The sequence below is a fragment of the Moschus berezovskii genome, chromosome 6 (genome assembly GCF_049115385.1).
Source record: "Moschus berezovskii isolate FMDL1 chromosome 6, NW_MosBer_1.0, whole genome shotgun sequence".
Taxonomy (NCBI): domain Eukaryota; kingdom Metazoa; phylum Chordata; class Mammalia; order Artiodactyla; family Moschidae; genus Moschus; species Moschus berezovskii.
The window spans coordinates 105,040,376-105,061,962 of NC_142465.1; the positions used below are offsets into that span (position 1 = coordinate 105,040,376).

At 36.6% G+C, this 21,587-nt stretch overlaps 1 protein-coding gene across 2 annotated transcripts; it reads right to left on the minus strand.

The window, feature by feature from the left end:
• Window positions 1-1,979: 1,979 nt before the first annotated feature.
• On the minus strand, window positions 1,980-14,244 carry KLRF1 (killer cell lectin like receptor F1). 2 transcript variants are annotated; one of them, XM_055395160.2, is made up of 7 exons: window positions 14,045-14,244; window positions 11,751-11,849; window positions 10,306-10,461; window positions 7,660-7,799; window positions 6,777-6,889; window positions 4,205-4,329; window positions 1,980-2,000 (listed from the first exon to the last, which is right to left on the minus strand). In XM_055395160.2, exons 1-6 carry the CDS (start codon window positions 14,127-14,129, stop codon window positions 4,221-4,223), a joined length of 702 nt encoding a protein of 233 aa, XP_055251135.2. In that variant the 5' UTR covers window positions 14,130-14,244; the 3' UTR covers window positions 1,980-2,000; window positions 4,205-4,220. The 2 variants fall into 2 exon arrangements, with proteins under 2 accessions (XP_055251135.2, XP_088693472.1); XM_088837346.1 differs by lacking the exon at window positions 1,980-2,000 and having other exon boundaries at window positions 4,014-4,329.
• Window positions 14,245-21,587: the final 7,343 nt, after the last annotated feature.

Sequence of the window (21,587 nt, forward strand, 5' to 3'; positions counted from 1 at the left end):
CAAACTAACTTTCAAATGAGATCATTTAATCATGGATTCTGTCACCAATTTGAGAACAAATTTACTTGATCTCTCAATCAAAAAACTCATCTTAAAATAAAAGTAATAATAACAGCTTCATTATGTAGTTGGACCAATTACTTGAGACACATTTAAATCTTTTATCGATGTTTCTGGATCATGGCAAGTGATAATAAACTATAGCTTTGTGTTACCACACCATGATAATAACGGTAATTATAAGCTCTGTCAACTGTTTGGGAATTCCAATAAAATGAAATTTATTAAGGTTTACTTCCTTTTCTCTTGACAACAAAATCTTGAAATGATGTAAAAAGGATAAACTTGAAAGTTCTTATGTACTTCTGTCTGTAATAATGCAGGTTGACAGAGACCAGCTGATGCTGAGAAAAACTAGAAGAGCAGGATCCAAACAAACAAAAATTTTTTAAAGCATTGGAAATATTTCAAGGTAAATGAAGAAACAGGAAAGATTCAAAGACGTAAAAAAACAATTTGGGAGTTACTCTTCTCCTAGTAGTATCTTGGTGAAGAGTCACCTGCTCAGGATCTGGGCAGAAGGCCATGGCCTGCAGACACTGTCCTAGTTGAGATAAAAATTGCTGTCAATCCACTTGAAAAAAATCTTGAAGACAAAGAGAGCCAAAGATACTTAGCTTAATATTTTTCTTTCAAGCTACTTGCCAAATTACTAAACTTCACAGGGAAAGAGGCTAACAAGGAAAATGTGAAAAGCAGAGTACCGTTTTGAGAGTCATGTAGCATTGAGGAGAAAAAATTCAATCTCCAACAAGGAAAGGAGCTTTAGTAATAATCCAGTCTCTCAGAATTTCTAGAGGTCTGGCCACGGGTGCTAGGATAAATAAGAAGTGGTAGAATGGTAGAAAACAACAAAATATTAATTGATTGAGGAGGGAGGTGGGAGGGGGGTTCAGGAGGGGGAACTTATGTAAACCCGGGGCAAATTCATATCAATGTATGGCAAAACCAACCAATATAATATTGTAAAATAATTTGCCTCCAATAAAAAATAATTACCTAAAAAAAAAAAAAAAACAAAGATAAAAGAGAAACTTTACAGTGAAGTCTGATAAAATGAAAGTGAAAGTCACTCAGTCATGTCTGACTTTGGTGATCCCATGGACGGTAGCCTGCCTGGCTCCTCTGTCCATGGAATTCTCCAGGCAAGAGTACTTGAGTGGGTTGCCGTTAATAGGCACCGCATTAACCATGTGAACAAAGTAAGCATCAGAACAAAGGAACAAAAAACTGCATCCTCTAAAAGAATGAACAAAGCTTCACTACATTATTGCTCTGCTATTCCTGCCAAGGAGACATAACTTGAATATAACTGTGAGAAATAATCAAACAAATTTAAATTGAAGAACATTTCACAGAATATCCAGCTTCTAATATTTAAAAGCATCAGCTTATGAATGTCAAAGGTTAAGGAAGTCTTCTAGATGTTAGGAGATTAGACAAAGTAACTAAATGCAGAAAATATTTCTGATCTGAATATTTAACTCAAAAGATAAATATTTTTTCTTTATCAAATAAAATAAAGAAATAATTATTTGACAATTGGCAAATGTTATAGAGACTTAGAGATGGTAGTACTGTGTCAGTATTAATTTGTTGATTCATAATTGTATTTTAATTAAGTAGGTTATGTTTTTTGTAGGAAATACATATAAAAATATCCAATGATACTTGAAGTTTTATAATGAAATTCATCAAATTGGCAGCTAATTCTCGAAAGGTTTGGGGGAAAAGTAAGTTTTTTCCCCTATACGTATAGTCTTCTTATAAGTTTGTGATAGTTTCTTAGATAAAAATTGCATAAAGTCAGCAGCAAACCAAAAACATCAACACTTTTTTACCCGGTATATCCAGTTTTAAAGTTTACATCATAGAAATAAAAGTGCTACCATTTAAAAAGATATTCCTAATACTGCAGCATAGTTTTTAGTAGCAAAAATCTGAAAAAAAGTTAAAGTTAATGTTCATCAATAAAGGAGTGTAAAATATAAAGCCTTGTGTGTGCACGCTAAGTCGCTTCAGTTGTAACTGACTCTGCGATCCTACGGGCCACAGCCTGCCAGGCTCCTCTGTCCCTGGGATTCTCCAGACAAGAACACTGAAATGGCTTGCCATGCCCTCCTCTAGGGGATCTTCCAGACCCAGAGACTGAACCTGTGTCTCTTACATCTTCTCTTACATTGGCACACAGGTTCTTTATCACTAGTGCAACCTGGGAAGCCCCATAGGAAGTCACACTATGATGTAACTCAGAGCTATATGAAATTTGCATAGGATATTGTTAACAATAAAAAAAGCAAAATAATAGAAAAGCAGACATAATTTGTTCACATTTGTTGTAAAAGAAAAGGTGAGCACCCACTCTCAGCTCCCAGGCTCCGAACACTGTGTGCCTTGCCTCTGGGCTGTGGCTGGCACAGGGCGTGGCACACCATTCATTCTGATGACAGTGCATTTCCAGTTTACAAGTGCTCTCTCTGGTTGGAGTTCAAGTCCTCCAATCCAGAACACACCATTGGACGTGATGTGGCTTTAAGTGAAATGTCCACTCTCCCCCTGCAAGCCAGGGATGACAGAGGAAGGAATGTATTCACGAAGGATCTTCTACTAAACTTTGAGATGGAGAGAAAATGATAAATAAAGGTGCTGAATTGTAATAAACAGGCAGATAATAAACCAGCTTCAACAGAGAACTTTATGATACCTAATAACTTTGAACAAACCCTTCCTCATGACGTCTACAACTGCAGACTTCTGTTGGCATCACCTGACAAAGCCTCTGAAGGAGGAAATACCTAGATTGAAACATGGACCCTGACAGTCAGACACGCTGCCCTCTGGCGTCTGGGCCCCCATGATCTTCTTGGACTGGGATTGATGCCTAATCGCCATTCCCATCTGCCAAACTGGGCTGGGCCTGACATTTGATCCTCAGAAGAGCACTCTGTGAATGAGGGTCCCCTCCTATTTTTCAGATGAGGGAACACGTTGAGACTTATGGTCACATGGCAAGCAAGTGGGAGACCCAGCACTTGAACCAATGCACACGCAAGGTCACAGTGGAGGGTTCCCAACGAGAACCACAATGAGAGGCTAGAGAATTTTCAGAGACACAGGTTACGTCAGGCAAGTTAGCCTCTCTGAATGTGCCTGTGTGGGCCCAGTCCCTAAGTCGTGTCTGACTCTTTGTGATCTCATGGACTGTAGCCTGCTGGGCTTCTCTGTCCATTGGATTTCCCAGGCAAAAATACTGGAGTGGTTGCCATGTCCTCCTCTGGGGGTTCTTCCCAACCCTGGGATCCAACCCACATCTCTTGACTCCTACATTGGCAGGTGGATTCTGAGGTTGCTTCCTTATCTGTAAAACAGGCATAATAATATCTACCTTGTACAGAAGTTGTCAGCATTAGAGATAAGATCTCTAGAAGGCCTAGAACAGCACGAGACTCAGCCTCACTGTCTATAAAAGTTATCTATGATTATTATCACCATCTGAACACATTTGGTATTTTATGCGTCAGGAGCTCAAGAATGACTACTGCTCAACCCCCATGAGTTCAGCAAATATGACAATAAAGAACGGGTACCCAGGGGGCACCTTACCCTCTTTATGATGCAGGAGGCCTGTGGGCACAGTAAGAAGCACATACAATGGCCAACCAGAAGCTCAGGAAGTCATAACCTCTTTGAGTCACAGTTTCTTTATCTGTGAAATGTAAGAATAATAATATAGAAAATAATAATGAAAAGAATAATAAGCAGGCTGCCTCCATCACAGGGCTGTAGCTCAGCTTAAGTGAGATAATGGTCTGAAAGTGCTTGTTAAAGTGGAAAAGTGTTATCTAAAGATAAGGGGCTATTATCCTTATGATGATACAGATCGAGTGTGGGTGGCAAAAAAAAAAAAAAAAAGAAAAGGTGAATTACATCATAAATATAAATGTATGGGTTCACTTTGGATTATATTATCACACAAAGAATCAGAGGGCATATTTTAGATTGTTTACATGAGTTACTCTGTGACTAGGATCGATGAACATGACTGAGGGAAAATAGAGAAGCCAGGTTGGTGTTTAATTGCAATTTTAAATTCTGATTCCTAAAGATTCATGTTAGATCAAAACTTTGATCCTTGATAATTCACTGTCACTTTTAAAATTTTAATATTGGCAAATCCATTTGAAAACACTGTTGCAAGTTTCAGAGTAAATTCCGTTTTCCTTGATGGCAGCACAGCTATTTTCTTGAGCTGGTCCTTTTATGAAAAATCTGAAAAGGAGAAGATAAAGATATTATTCATCGTCGTTGCTGAAGACATCCATTCTGTTCTCAGTTAAAATCCTCCCTTAATTAAAAGATAATTCAAATACTTAGAGTCATGAAACATTTCAATACCTCTGTAACTTAGTATTACTGTCTGTGATAGAGAATCCCAAAGTCTGTTCGTAAATGACAGAGCTAAGAAGAAATCTGCGCTCACATTTCTATCCTAGTATTCTTTCCATTGTTCCATGTCATCCATTTAGATTAAAAGCTGGGAGTAAGTTACAAGGGTAGCTCATTAAATCTTTCTTGGTTTTTCATATCCATTTGTACAATAGTGATACAAATATTTATCTAATTATGTTGTTACAGAGGTTAAATGACTAGATGTTTGTAAAGAACTTAGTACACAAACTGACCTGCTTGCATTGGTGGTTCAGTGGTAGAACTCTCACCTGCCACAAACTGATCCATATAAGCCTTAAATAAATTATACATTTATCGTAATACTTATCCATAAAGTGATGTTGAATACAATAATGAAGTTATATATAAAATATTGTACTGTTAGTGATTTATTCTGCTAAGAATTTATTTAAACGTAGAAAAATGGTTTAAGAAGGGGTCACAGAAAAGATATACACGATTTTCAAAGCTTCCAGAATAATAGCGGAAAAGTATTGGATTTTCATATTGGAAAATACACCTACATTTGAATTTATATATGTTTATGTTTGAATTTTGTATTGAATGTTTTTGAACAAAAATCCCTAGGCATAGTCCAGAGTTAAAACTCAATCCTAAAGGTAGTGTTTAGTGGATTTGGCATGAGGAAGAAACCTAAATTAGCATCTTCATAAGTAGCCAATCAGGTCATGTCCAGTGATGCAACTTAAATCTCAGCCATAATTTTATTCTCCATTCTAAATAATGTCTTCAGTTGACATCCTTAGATTTGTTAATTTAGTGCAGTGAGATAGAAAAATGTGTGTGTTTATCGTTCAGTTGTGTTTGACTCTTCGCGACCACATGGACTGTAGCTCACCAGGCTCCTCTGTCCGTGGAATTCTCCAGGTAAGAATACTGGAGTAGGTTGCTATTCCCTTCTCCAGAGATAGAAGATAAGTAGTATTTAATAATGAAACAGGAGTGAAGGGACAATAACACAACAGTATTCATTAACCAAGAGTATTGGTTACCATAGTGAATGTTTCTTATCACTGCTGTAATAAACTGTCAAAAATTTAGTGGCTTAAAGCAGCACAAATTTTTTATCTTACAGTTCTAGATTATCAGAAGCTCAAAGCTGGTCTTAAAGAACTAGAATCAAGTATCTTTGGAGCTGTCTGCTGCAGGCACTGGGGAAAAACTTGTTCATTGCCTTTTGCAGATACTAGAGGTTGCCTGCATTCCTTGGCTATCAGACAACTTGGAGCTCAGCATTTATCTTCAAATTTCCTCTGAGCCTGCCCCTTCTTTCTCCCTCTCATAAGGACTTGTGATTACATTGGGCCCACCTGAATAATCCAGCATAACACTTCTATCTCAAGATTATTAATTTAATCACACTCATGAACTCTCTTTTAGACTTAAGGTAACATTCACAGAATTTGGGGATTAGAACATTAAGGGGGACCATTACTTTGCCTACCAACAAAGGGATAATATTTGAGTTTACTGGTCCTACTATAGTATAATATAATTTTATAAATTAATACAAGTGCACAAAAGCATTCATAAAATTTTTCAAAATCTCAATAATCTCCTGAAGCTGTTGAGAGCATTTAGGATTATTTTATTCTGTCTTGTATTTCTTGTTTTTTAGCATTGTGATGATCTTACAATACAAAAAAAATTATGTAGAGGGTTTTTTTATTATTATTGAAAATGACTAAAAGAAGCATTGATACCAGGGAAGGAACCAAGGGGGAAAAGGGAGATGATGAGATTGGGAGATTGGGACTGACATACTATTGATACAATGTATAAAATAGGTAGCCAAGGAGAACCTACTGTATAGCTCCAGGAACTCTACTCAGGGTTCTGAGGTGACTTAAATGGGAAGGAACTCCAAAAACAAGGATGGATAGTACAATAGGAACTAACACACTATTGTAAAGTAACTATAGTCCAATAAAATTACTTTTAAAAATTAAAATTAAAAAAGTATTGAGAACTTTGAAAGCAGAAGACTACATTGTTTCAGTGTACATTTCCATATAAAGTTTGAGTAGTTTTAAAATCCATAAGTGAACAATCATTATTGTTTTCCTGTCCTTTTGCTTTAAAAACCAAGCCAAAATTTATCATTACTTCAGCGAACATTAATTTTCATCCTTTCAAATTCCTCAGTACCAAGAACTATTTGAGTTCATTTTGATGTTTATAGATGCTTTAAGGAGATAAATTCTCTGATACACAATAGATCATATTGCCTTTTGGGAAAGACTCACATCTCTGAATCCAAAGGAGAATCATCTACCCAGGTCCATGTTCTTTTCAGGGAAGTAAAGTTAAGCCCAATCCACACGTAGTTTGATTGCTTTAGAGATTTCTGTATAAAAGCCTAAAAAGTGGGTGATGAGTAATTAAATGAACAAGATAGCTTAATGATTTAGACATACTAAGTAAGATTTTGGAATTCTACTGGACAACTCACACTCTACATGAGGACTCTTATCCTAGTCAATCATCTTATTTACACATACATTATATATCATATGGATTTCCCTGGTGGCTCAGCTGATAAAGAATCCTCCTGCAATGTATGAAATCTGGGTTCGATACCTAGGTTGGGAAGATCCCCTGGAGAAGGGAACAGGCTACCCACTCCAGTATTTTGGCCTGGAAAATTTCATGGACTGTATAGTCCATGGAGTTGCAAAGAGTCGGACATGACCGAGCAGCTTTCACTATATATCATGTACCAGGACATACGCTGTGAAGTGAAAGTGAAAGTGGCTCAGTTGTGTTTGACTCTTTGCAACCCCATGTAGCCCACCAGGCTCTGCCCATGGAATTTTCCAGGCAAAGATACTGGAGTGGGTACCTGTCCCTTCTCCAGGGGATCTTCCCAACCCAGCAATTGAACCAAGGTCTCCTGCATTGCAGGCAGATTCTTTATCAGCTGAGCTACCACTACTTGTAAATTAAACATCAATATTCAGACCATAATTACCCCAAGTCAAGGGAAGCACTGGATTCCAGCTCAGAATTTAAAAGTGCACCAAAAGTTCAGAAAAAAGATAATTTAATGAAAAGGTGGGAAGAAATTTGAGCTAAGCCATTTTAACTGCAAAGCAGCAAGTATCATAAGCCTGATACTAAAGCACTTACCAGTTCAAGTTGGTTCTGAATAATTAGTAGATGAGATTTCTCCCCCAAACAATATCTATAACTGTCACTCCAACTTTTCATCTCATTAGAGAACCAATAGCACTTTTCTTGATATTTCAGCCATTCTGATGAGCACATTCCTACAAATTGACAGTGAAATTACTTGCATGTTGTATGAAAAAGAGTAGAGCTATGATAAAATCATAACAAAGTGTTCAGACTCGACAAGGTATCCAAAATACAAATGAGAGTCCATGAAAATTAAGAAGACTAATTTATTTTAAAATATTTCTTTTATATTTTAGTCTGTGTCATCTCTTCATTGAAGCATGCAAGCTTCTCTCTAGTTGTAGCATGCAAGCTCAATAGTTACAGCATCCTGGGCTAGTTGCCCTGGGGCATCTGGGATCCCAGTTCGTCAACCAAGGATCTAAACCAGGTCACCTGCATTGGAACTTAGATTCCTAACCGCTGAACAATCAGGGAAAGTCCCAAGAAAATTTAGTAAGATGAAGCAAAACCTGTGTGTGTGTGTGTGTGTGTGTGCGCGCTAAGTCACTTCAGTTGTGTCTGACTCTTTGCCACCCTATGGACTGTAACCCACCAGGCTCCTCTGTCCAAGGGATTATCTAAGCAAGAATACTGAAGTGGGTGGTCATGCCCTCCTCCAGGTGATCTTCCCTACCCAGGGATAGAACCTGCATCTCTTATGTCTCCTGCATTGTCGGTAGATTTTTACCACTATTGCCACGTGGGAAGTCTGAAGCAAAACCTAGACAGACATAAAGGGATTATTTTTTCATGTCATAATCTAATATGATTACTAAAATAACAGGTACAAGTCAAGATATATATAGCATTAATGCTATGAGAGATTAACTATTATCTATACCATATGCTTAGCATTTACCCACATAAAGTTTTAGAAATCTTTCTCATTGTTTTATGTGTGTAAATTGTTCTTTAATATCTCCTTTTCGATATTAAGTAATATTGAGATGAATAACAATTTTTTATCCTCTTTATAATTGCAGGTCCTTTGATTTTCTTAAATTTAAATTAGTTCAGTTCAGTTCAGTTGCTCAGTCGTGTCCGACTCTTTGCGACCCCAGGAATCACAGCACGCCAGGCCTCCCTGTCCATCACCAACTCCCGCAGTTCACTCAAACTCATGTACATCGAGTCGGTGATGCCATCCAGCCATCTCATTCTCTGTCGTCCCCATCTCCTACCACCCCCAATCCCTCCCAGCATCAGACTCTTTTCCAATGAGTCAACTCATCGCATGAGGTGGCCAAAGTATTGTAGTTTCAGCTTTAGCATCCGTCCTTCCAATGAACACCCAGGATTGATCTCCTTTAGAATGGACTGGTCGGATCTCCTTGACTTTCAGAATAACAATGAAGAAAAATGTAGTATAATATAAAAATATAAGCACAGATCAACATAACTATTCAAACTTGTGGCCTTTACAATCTCTTTATTTTCTGAGACAAAATTTATGTAACATAAAATTCACCATGCTAGCCATTTTAAAGTACAAAAGCCATGGATTTTAGAATATCCAAAAGGTGTGCAAACATGATGCACACCTATCTAATTCCAAAATACTTCTCTCACCCCAAAATGAAAAGAGGAGTGTGGGATTTCTCTTTTGGGTGATGAAAATGTTTTGGAAATAGACAGATATGGTAGTTGCACATTTGAATGTCATAACACCATTGATGTTTAATTTTAAATAATTATGTTTGTTAACATTACCTCAGTAAGAAAATTTACAGGAGATTAATTTCTTTTTTTTGAGATTAATTTCTTATAGTTCAATTATGCAGTCTTTAGACTGACTTTCATGAATGCTTAATGGTGTCTATATGATCTTATGTTTACCCATCAAAGCTTTCTTACTTCTGAAAAAGTTTCATTACATAATGATAAATTAGATAGCCAGAGTATAAAAAAGTGGTAAAATTATAATATTTCAATTGGATGAGGACTTGTACATGTAAACAGATAGGTAATCTGAAAGAAAAGAGTGTTAATAAGTAAATATAATACATATGACATTTTTATATGGGATAAGGAAACTGTAAACTAATGGATTTCAGAAATCTTCTTTGACAAGTAATTATAAAATAAATCAACTGTACCTTTTTCACATATCAAGCTATCAAATAAAAGTCAAAGTTTCAAAGAATAAGTGTTAAAAATTTAAACTAAAAGAAAAGTTGAAAGTAGGAAGAACAGTTACCCAAAATTCTGGACGGTTGGAAGGTCTAACTTTAAAATCATTACAGATAGCCTGTTAGATATAATTACTTTTATCCATTTTGTATTTGAAAAAAGGATAAATGAGACAAAAAATAGTTATTTACATCATTCCTTACGATCACAATTAGTTTTCCATGTTTATATGTCTCAGTATGATTTTAAATTCCTAGAGGGAAGGGCCTTTTTATGTTGTTTTACAGCTCTCCTCCCTCAACGAAAAAAAATTAAAAATATGTGAATCAAGTTTTGAGTAAAAAGTAGATATTTATCAAATCTTCATTAATTTAGTCTACTGCATACCTGTTCAATGGGATTTTATTTCAAACTTAGAAAATCCAAAAGATTAAAAGTGATAGAGGTCAAAGCCTTGAGAGATACCTTTATGACCTGTAGTTCTTGAAACACAGTGGCCCACATCTTTCTTATGTATATAGCCTCTTGTGTCACTATTGACTTCCAGGTATCCAGTATCATCATGCTGGGTGATGTTTGAATTATATTCTTTTAGGCATTTTGGCAGTATTTCCTGAGAAACTTGAAAAGAAGATTATTTTAAGGTTGGGAAATATCTTCTCTAGGCAACGTCTCAGAGACAAATTCTTCAGAACAATTCAGATGGTTGGAACAAAAAATAACTGAAGAGATAGTGATAAATTTTCTTTTAAAACATGTTTGTGTTTAATGAAAAGTGAATTAAATTATTACACAATGAATTCATGTATAGCACATGTCTTTGCTTAGGATCTATTTTGTGCGAGGCATTGTCCTAAGAACTTGTCATACGATAGTAAATAAAGCAAAATTCTAGTTCTAGGGGTTATACATGCTCTTTCCATGCTTTCTTTCTTTTTTTAAGTGCACCAACAGGTGCATTTCATTCCTTTCTTATTTTATTATTGGAGTATGGTTGCTTTACAAATGTGTTAGCTTCTTTAGTACTGAATAGTGAATTAGCTACATATATACATATATTCTCTCTCTCTTGAGCCTCTCACTGCCATCCCGCCCCTCCAGGTCATCACAGAGCACTGAGCTGAGCTCCCTGTACTATACAGCAGCTTCCCACTAGCTGTTTATTTTACACATGGTCATGTACATATGCCAGTGCTACTCTCTCAATTCGTCACCCCCTTTCTTCCCTCTCTGTGTCCACAAGTCCATTCTCTACATCTGCATCTCTATTCCTGCTCCGCAAATAGGTTCATCAGTACCATTTTTCTGTATTTCATATATATAGGTTAATACACAATATTTGTTTTTCTCTTTCTGACTTACTTCACTCTATATGTTGTATTTAGCCCAGTCTACCCTCAATTTTTTAAATCTGTTTCTTCCACTAAAATATGAGATTTCTCACCATGACTATTCCCTTTTTTTTTTTTTTTGAAGGATTTGTAGCAATATTTGGAGTCTAAAGATTTCTCAGCAAATATTTGGACAAAATCAAGAGTAAACTGAATTCAACCTTAAATAATAATGTATATTTTTTAAGAAAATAATGTAATTCAATCTATTCACAGATATCTAAGAAATCCTGAAGTATGATTTCAAATACATTACATACACACACACTTACGTACACTTTTCGCCTAGAAAACTGTATGCCACTTGAGGACAAGATATGTACCTGATTCAAATACTTAATCAATATGTTACTGTGGGGTATAATATATTGCTTTATATATAGTTAAATCATTAAATCTTTACATTTAATCTCATTAAATCTTTGTTGGTATAAAGAAGAATGAAAAAATATGAAAAGAGTAAAAAGAAACAAGTAAACATTTTTCATATTTTTATTTAATTAAGATCTTTTAACTTACCTAACAGACTCAGGATGATCAAAGTCAAAACCAGAATGCCATTTAGTCCTCCAGATATCCCCAATAAGATTTTATATCGGTGTGACATCACAGAACAGTCTGACAGATTAACCACATAAATTAGCTTAGAAAGTACATTCCTATGAAGTGATGGCAATTATAATAACAGGATTGTACACAATACAGGTTTTGAATATCATAGCATATTAGGCAATAGAAACATAAAACCTAAGGAAACAGAAAAATACATATTTATCTTATTTAGCAATGATACTACTCCGGATGATCAGAACGGTGGGAAGAGAAAAGCTACCTCTAAAGTTGCCAATCCCAGTCAAGAAAGAGTGTAATAAGCCACACAGAACAGTATTTCAGGGAACTAGTGCACACCTTTTTTTTATAGTAATATTAACAAAGATAGTAAAATAAGTTTTATCAGAATTCAATTAAGGAATATTTTACATTTCCCAGATTGCTTTTGGATATTTTGATATAGTACTAGTGGTAGTCAATAAATTTCAACACATGTAATAAAATGCCACTATACTAAAAATCAAACAAATGATTATCAGAAAACGTTAGGATAAAGAGTGTGGAAGCCTATTCAAATTCAGCTCAGACTTAATTATTTCTCATACGTATCATGGGTTAACTTTCAAAATATGAATTTGAGGCATGTTAAATTCAGCATTATGAAGAAAATAACATTTTCATTACCCTGAGAAGTGATATAATTTAACTTTGAAGGTTAGAACACAAGCACTTTACCATAAAAAATAAATGTATTTTAAACAAGCAAAAACCAATGACCTTTAAGAGTGTTCACACAAAAATCTTAAACATATTAGTAGTAGTCGTCAAAACATACCATGATCATGTTGAATTTATTCTAGGAATGCAAGAGCTGTTCTATAGTAAGAAATGCATTCATCTCACATTCACAGAGCTTGGGGAAAATATATCATCATCTCACAGAAGTAAAAAAACACAGATGATCATATCCACCACTTTATGCTAAAAATTAAAGCTGAAATTGATGGGCACTTTTTCAAAACAGTTCTTTGCCTAATGAAGCTAATATCATACTTAACAGAGACACATCACCAAAATAAAAAGCAAACAAACAATCAATATATCATGAATACAGACTTGAACAAGTGGAAATTCAGCCATGAGTGATTTGAAGGCTAAATGTCAGAGATAAATGCTCCTTAAGTTGATTGATAACTTGGGAAGCATTTAATATACCATAAAACTACACCTGTTTGTTTTTTATTTTGTTGTTTGTAATGAAAGTGTCTGCAAAATGTATTATAAAATTATTTGGAAGAAAAAACAAGTGAGAATAGTTAAGTAAACACTGAAAAAGATGGAAATATAAAATTGTTGATTACATTGAAATGTCATATGTCTAATTCCCAACTTTACAAAATGTTAGCAAGGTTTACTAAATACCAGCAAGCATATTAGTAAATAATTGTTATTAGCATGTGCCACTTAAATTACTAGGAGTTGCAAATTTATTATTTTACACTTTCCTGACCTCATTTTCTGTGCTAAGACACATTTTGGTTTACAGATGCCATCTACAAACTGAATGTGAGAAAAGTTTTCACGGAAGAGCCCCTACATTTTGTGGTCTTTCATGTTAGTATCTCTATTGTCCAAACAAGATTTTTCACCTGATGAAAAACATATTTAAAAATTTTTGATATGATGAATTAAAAGTTGATATTTTAAAATGTCATTATTTTATAAATGATAAAAAGGTGAATGACCGGCACCAAAGATTCACTTTTCAATTATTAATTTTAACTAGATGTGTATATTTCCTAAGTATACTCTTGATAATATCAGGCAAAATATTACTTCAAAGAAAATAGCTGTTAGTCCCATATTGATAAAGAGAAAGAAAAGATAGACGCAGAGACAGAGAATGGGAAATATCACAAAAATGAAACAGTCCAAGAACAGAAAAAAAAAAAAAACAGAATAATGGAAACTACTATCCACATTAATATTCATATGAACATTATTGTTCAGTCTCCAAGGCATGTCCAACTCATCACAACCCCATGGAATGCAGCATGCCAGGCTTGCCTGTCTCACAACATCTCCCAGAATTTGCTCAAGTTCACATCTATGGCATGGCTCATAGATTAACGAAGTTTCTCAAACTCCTTCACCGTGACAAGGCAGTGATCCAAGAAAGGGCATATGAATAACAACTCATGGTAAATCCTCACCCGTATTAATCTACAAAAATTAAAAATAAACTAACTTGAATTCCATACCTTGACATTTAAATTGAAATGTTTGGATAGAACTCCTTTTCTTCAACTGTATGTTCAAGGTCATGTATGCTTCTTCATCTTGCATCTTCAAATGTGGGTGAATGTGCACGTAAAAGTGTGTGTTTAGTTTTCTAAAATATGCAGTAAGAGAAGAATACACCCACTGCTAATCAGAGACTGTCCTCAAATGGTCCACTCAAGGTACATACAACGGGTTCACAGTTTCATCCACTGGTGAAAACCTCAAAGGAAATGTTATTTTTAATTTCCAAGCAAAGATAACACATACTCTCTCAACTGTCCACCACACACTGAACTTAATATAATGTTTTTTTTTCTTTTAAAACTTCCTCTTGATAAATTTGTAAGGTCAGGGAAATGAAAATTGTACCCTTCTTAGAGCAGAGTTAATAATAGCTAGTTGATCTTTTGCATTAACTTAAATAGGTGAATTTTCAATTATATTCCCAAATAGATGGATGTTTGATTTATTATTATAGCTTGCAATTACTCAACAGTTAAATTCTTTCCTGATCATAAAACAACACTGATTATAAATTATACCAATAATGTAATAGTATAATTTAAAGAAAAAAACACTGGTAATATTTTTTGGCATTCTAAAGACTCATCTTATGTAGAAACAATTTTAAAGAAGAATTTAGGAAACAAATCATATTGTCCAATGACCTTTTCTGGTATTCGAAGAGGTTGCCCAATATTCATGAGATAGTGTAAATATTTGAGATTTTTTTTTCCTCTTAGCTTTAGCAAGATCTAATTTACGTACAATGAAATCCATCCATTGTTGGTACATGACTGGATGATTTTAAACAAATAAACAGATGTATGTTTCTGACTCTTTGTCACCCCATGGACTGTAGCCCACCAGGCTCCTTTGTCCACAGGGATTCTACAGTCAAAAATACTGGAGTGGGTTGCCATGGCCTCCTCCAGGGGATCTTCCCAACCCAGGGATCCAACCCAGGTCTCAGGTATTATAGGTGGATTCTTTACCATCTGAGCCACCAGGGAAGCCCATAGATGTGTGTAACCATCACCAAATAGAATTTTGGAACTTTTCTATCACTCTAAAACATTCCTCAAGCCCAAATTAAAAAGAGTCCTACAGTACCAGAAATACTAATTTAATAAGTTGAGATAGAGTTTAAAATGTGGGCATCTAAATTCCAAATCTCTGACAATCATAGCAAATCTAGAATGGAAACCCAGAGGTTTTAGCCTAGAGACTTCACTGGTGAGACAGAAAACTGTGGAGAGTGAGCTGACTACACCAGATATCCTGAAAGGAGCATAGCCAGTCCTGGCCTCACAGAAGGACCCAGGGTCCATTAGCCATGACTCCTAGCACATTTGTCTTTTTCTGCTAGGCACCAATTGTGCAAAGGCAAGTAGAAGGCACAGGACACTGTCCCTAAGATGAGTCTCCTCAGAAGAAGATGAAGATACAGAAGGCTGAGAACAGAGCTGGAGGGGGAACCAATGGTATAACATTTGCTATGATCATCCTTTTCAAGTCTGTGTGCTTAGTCATTCAGTCACGTCTGACTCTTTGCAACCCCATGGACTGTAGCCTGCCAGGCTCCTCTGTCCATGGAGATTCTCCAGGCAAGAATACTGGAGTGAGTTGTTATTTAATATTTCCTCCTCCAGCGGATCTTCCCAACCCCGGGACTGAACCCAGGTCTCCTGCATTGCAGGCAGATTCTTTACCATCTGAGCCACCAGGGAAGCATTTTCAATTTAGTAGTAGCTTGATAGTTATTGCATTCAATATTTTCACAGTTACTGCGGTGTTATTTTTGTTACTGCTTCTCTATTATACATTTTTTCCACCATGAGTCTTCAATTTTGTGGTATGTTTATCAGTAATCAGGCAGACAAAGTGATCTACCCTTTGGATGCCAGTCAGCTTCTTTCTTCCGGAGAAGGCAATGGCAAGCCACTCCAGTACTCTTGCCTAGAAAATCCCATGGATGGAGGAGCCTGGTAGGCTGCAGTCCGTGGGATCACTGTGAGTCGGACATGACTGAGCGACTTCACTTTCACTATTCACTTTCACACATTGGAGAAGGACATGGCAACCCACTCCAGTGTTCTTGCCTGGAGAATCCCAGGGACAGGGGACCCTGGTGGGCTGCTGTCTTTGGGGTCACACAGAGTCAGACACGACTGAAGTGACTTGGCAGCAGCAGCAGCAACAGCAGCTTCTTTCTTCAGCCACCCTGGAACCTACAAAATGGGTACCTAAAAAACTGTCTAAAACAGCAAGGGTGGGGCCTTCACTGGTGATCCACTGGTTAAGAATTCACCTTGCAATGCAAGGAACATGGATTGATTCCTAGTTGGAGAACTAAGATCCCATGTGTTGTGGAGCAACTAAACTCACACAACACAACTAGAGAGTTTCAGTTCAGTTCAGTTGCTCAGTCGTGTCGGACTCTTTGCGACCCCCATGAATCACAGCATGCCAGGCCTCCCTGTCCATCACCAACTCCCGGAGTTCACTCAAACTCATGTCCATTGAGTCGGTGATGCCATACAACCATCTCATTCTCTGTTGTCCCCTTCTCCTCCTGCCCCCAATCCCTCCCAGCATCAGAGTCTTTTCCAGTGAGTCAACTCTTCGCATGAGGTGGCCAAAGTACTGGAGTTTCAGCTTTATCATCAGTCCTTCCAGTGAACACCCATTCCTTTAGAATGGACTGGTTGGATCTCCTTGCAGTCCAAGGGACTCTCAAGAGTCTTCTCCAGCACCACAGTTCAAAAGCATCAATTCTTCGGTGCTCAACTTTCTTCACAGTCCAACTCTCACATCCATATATGACCACTAGAAAAACCATAGCCTTGACTAGAAGGACCTTGGTTGGCAAAGTAATGTCTCCGCTTTTTAATATGCTATCTAGGTTGGTCATAACTTTCCTTCCAAGGAGTAAGCGTCTTTTACTAGAGAGTTTGGGCTGCAACAAAATACCCTGCATGATACAATGAAGATACTGCATGCTACAACTAAGACCTGACACAGTAAAAAAAAAAAATCCAAAAAACAAAAATAAAAAATACCAACAAGGTTGGAAGCTATCTAAATGCTCAATAATATTGTCGTTGAGTCACTAAGTCATGTCTGATTCTTTGTAGCCCCATGGACTGCAGCACGCCAGGCTTCCCTGTCCTTCACTGTCTCCTGGAGCTTGCTCAAACTCATGTCCATTGAGTCAGTGATGCCACCCAACTATCTCATCCTCTGTCTTCCCCTTTTCTACCTGTCCTCAGTCTTTCCCAGCATCACAGTCTTTTCCAATGAGTCAGTTCTTCACATCAGGTGGACAAACTATTGGAGCTTCAGCTTCAGCATCAGTCCTTCCAATGAATATTCAGGACTGATTTCCTTTAGGATGGACTGATTTGATCTCCTTCTGTACAAGAGACTCTCAAGAGTCTTCTCCAGCACCACAGTTTGAAAGCATCAATTCTTTGGCACTCAGCCTTCTTTATGGTCCAACTCTCACATTCATACATGACTACTGGAAAAACCATAGCTTTGACTAGACAGACTTTTGATGGAAAACTAATGTCTCTGCTTTTTAATGTGCTGTCTAGGTTTGTCATAGCTTTTCTTCCAAGGAGCAAGCAACTTTTAATTTGATGACTGCAGTCACTTTCTGCAGTAATTTTGGAGCCCAGGAAAATAAAGTCTGTCACTGTTTCCATTTTTTCCCCCATCTATTTCCCGTGAAGTGATGGGACCAGATGCCATGATCTTAGTTTTCTGAATGTTGAGCTTCAAGCCAGCTTTTTCACTCTTCTCTTTCACTTTCATCAAAAGACTCTTCAGTTCCTCTTCACTTTCTGCCATTAAGGTGGTATCATTTGCATATCTGAGCAATCTTGATTCCAGCTTGTGATTCATCTAGCCTGGCATTTCACATGATATACACCACATATACGTTAAATAAACAGGGTGACAGTATACAAGCTTGACATACTCCTTTCCCAATTTTGAACCAATCTGTTGTTCCACATCTGGTTCATGGAACCCTAGGTTGAGCCTGCTCCAGGTTTGGAGCCAACAAAGAAACCAGCAAGTTTAATGGGCTCTTCCTGATACCCTTCTCTCTCTAGCATCTCTTAACCTGGGACCACAAGAATGAGTGAAAATAAGGGAAGTAGAGATAAATATGTGGGAAACTGTAGCAGCACCAGACACTTTAAATGCTCTTATTTTTAACCAGTGTTTTATTTTTAAAATAATTTTTATTGGAGTATAGTTGCTCTAAATGTTGTGTTAGTTTCTGCTGTGCAGCAAAGTGAATCAGCTCTACATATACATATTCCCTCCCTTTTGGATTTTCTTCCCATTTAGATCACCACAGAGCACTGAGTAGAGTTCCCTGAGCTATGCAGGAGGTTCTCATTTGTTATCTATTTTATACATAGCAGTGTGTATGTGTCAATTCCAGTCTCCCAACTCATTCCACTTCTCCTCCTTTCCCCGTTTGGTGTCCTTTCATTTTTTCTCTATGTCTGTATCTCCATTTCTGTTTTGCAAATAAGATCATCTATATCATTTGTTTCTAGATTCCACAGATATGCATTAATAGACAACATCTGTTTTTCTGTTTCTGATTTACTTCACTCTGGAGGACAGTCTCTAGGTCCACCCACATCTACAAATGATCCATTTTCACCCCTTTTTTCAAATGCTTCCTTTTGATTCATACATTGATACTCTAAATGCTCTTTTTTTCTCTTGGATTGATTCTGGGGACTTTTCAGAAATTTCTGCAGTTGACTTATGCAGATGGTGTTTCCTTTGTCAGTCCTACTTGGGAATCATGGTACTGCATCCACACAACTCACTATATGCCATTTTCTGCTTCCTACCCTGAACTCCCAGGATCTTCTCATTAAGGTTGACTTTCCAAGGCAAGAAGCACCTTAAAGTGAATTTCATTTCTGGATTCTAAATGGCTTGTTCCTTTTCATAGGCTCCACACCTAGCCAAGAAAAAGATTCAATCTTACTGTTGGTGGGAGGGCAGGTTACTCTCATCATATCCACTTGTACTCTGTGGTTATATGTAGCTCTAATTGTGCATCCTTTCACACTGAAATCGCCAGTGTCTGAATCTTCCAAATCTCTAAGAACACTGCCTATATATGTCAGAATTCTCACCTAGCTTAAGGCAAAAAGTTCTTCTGCTTTCAATCACGGAAGGATGTGGGCAGGAGGGGGGCAGCATCTGAAGTAACTGACAACTCTCCCCAAATAATTCTCACTTCTTGATTTCTGAACACTCATAAACATTTTTTTCCTGGATTTCTTCACTTCCTTTCTTCTTCTTCATTTTTTACTTTTTGCTGAGGAAAGAAACTTAACTTGAGATCTATCCTCAATAGAATTTTAAGTACACGATACAGTACTAACTACACTACAATATTGTGAAGCACATCTGTAAAACATTTATTTTGGGTAACTGAAGCTTTATACCTGCTGAATAATAGCTTCCCATTCCCTGTCCCACAGCCCCTGGCAACAACTGATATTTTTCACGTATAGTGGTCTTAAAACAAATGAAAGTACATAGTTGCATTGTATTTAAAATATTAGATTAAAATAATAATTAGTTTTGAAAGAAGAATTTAATTTTTTGGAAAAAATCTAATTTCAAAGAATATAATCATCCAGTGTCTGCTTTCAGTCTACAATGGAATTAAACTAGATGTCATTTAAAAAGATAACTAGAAAATTCCAACTATGTGGAAATTAAGCAACAAACTACTTTTTTAAAAATTTTATTGGATATAGTTGATTTACAATGTTGTGCTAGTTTCTGGTGTACAGAAAATTGATTCAGTTATATGTAGCAGATATTCATTCTTTTTAAGACTCTTTTCTTACATAGATTATCCCAGAATATTGAGTAGAATTCCTTGTCCTTGTTGATTGTCTATCTTATATAATATATAGTGGCAAGTGTGTTCATTCCAGCTACTGATTTATCCCCTCCTCCCCGTGTTTCCCCTTGGGTAACCATAAGTTTGTTTTCAATATCTGTGAGTTTGATTCTGCTCTGCAAATAAGTTCATTTGTTTCTCTCTCTCTCTCTCTTTTTTTTTTCTTGGCTATGCTGGCCCTTTGGTGTGGCCTACAGGCTCTTTCTTGCATCATGCAGACTTCTCTAATTGTGGCATACAGGTTTAGTTGCCCAGTGGCGTATGGGATCTTAGTCCCATGACCAGGATTCAAATCTGCATATCCTGCATTGGAAGGTGGATTCTTAACTTCTGGAACACCAGGGAAGTCCCAATTTGTTTGTTTTTTTTTAATTGCATTCTACATATGAGTGATATCATATGATATTTGCCTTCCTACAACTGACTTCCTTCACTTAGTATGATAATCTCTAGGTTCATCCATGTTGCTGCAAATGACATTATTTCATTCTTTTTTATGGCTGAGTAATATTTCATTGCATATATAGCACCACATCTTCTTTATCCATCCTCTCTAAATGGACATTTAGGTTGCTTTCATGTCCTGCCTATTGTAAATAGCGCTGCTATGAACATTAGGGCACACGTAGTTTTAAAATTATGATTTTATCCAGATATATACCCAGGAATGGGATTGCTGGATCATATAGTAGTTCCACTTTTAGTTTTTTAAGGAGCCTCCATACTGTTCTCCATAGTGGTTGTAACAATTTACATTCATATCGACTGTATAGGAGGGTTCCCTTTTCTCTAAATAACACATGGATCAAAGAAAAAACTCAAGAGAAATTAAAAATATTTGAACTAAATGAAAATAAAAGAGACCTTGTCAAAACTAGTGAGATGCAACAAAATCAGAATCATCTCTGATTCTGAATAATCAGAATGATCAGAATGAATCAGGATGGATGAACTTTATTTCTTTCCAAGGCAAACCATTCAATATCATAGTAATCTCAGTCTTTGCTCCAACAGTAATGCTGAAGAAGCTGAAGTTGAGCAATTCTATGAAGACCTACAAGATCTTCTAGAGCTAACATTCAAAAAAGATGTCCTTTTCATCATAGAGGAATGGAATACAAAGGTAGGAAGTCAAGAGATACCTGGAGTAACAGGCAAATTTGGCCTTGGAGTACAAAATGAAGCAGGGCAAAGGTTAACAAAGTTTTGCCAAGAGAACACACTGGTCATAGCAAACACCCTCTTCCAACAACACAAGAGAAGACTACACATGGACATCACCAGATGGTCAACACCAAAATCAGATTGATGATTTTCTTTGCAGCCAAAGATGGATGTATGACAGCTCTATACAGTCAGCAAAAAGAAGACCAGGAGCTGATTGTGGCTCAGATCATGAACTCCTTATTGCAAAATTCAGACATAAGTTGAAGAAAGTAGGGGAAACCACTAAACACTTCAGGCATGACCTAAATCAAATCCCTTACGATTATACAGTGGAAGTGACAAATAGATTCAAAGGATTAGATCTGATAGACAGAGTACCTGAAGAACTATGGATGAAG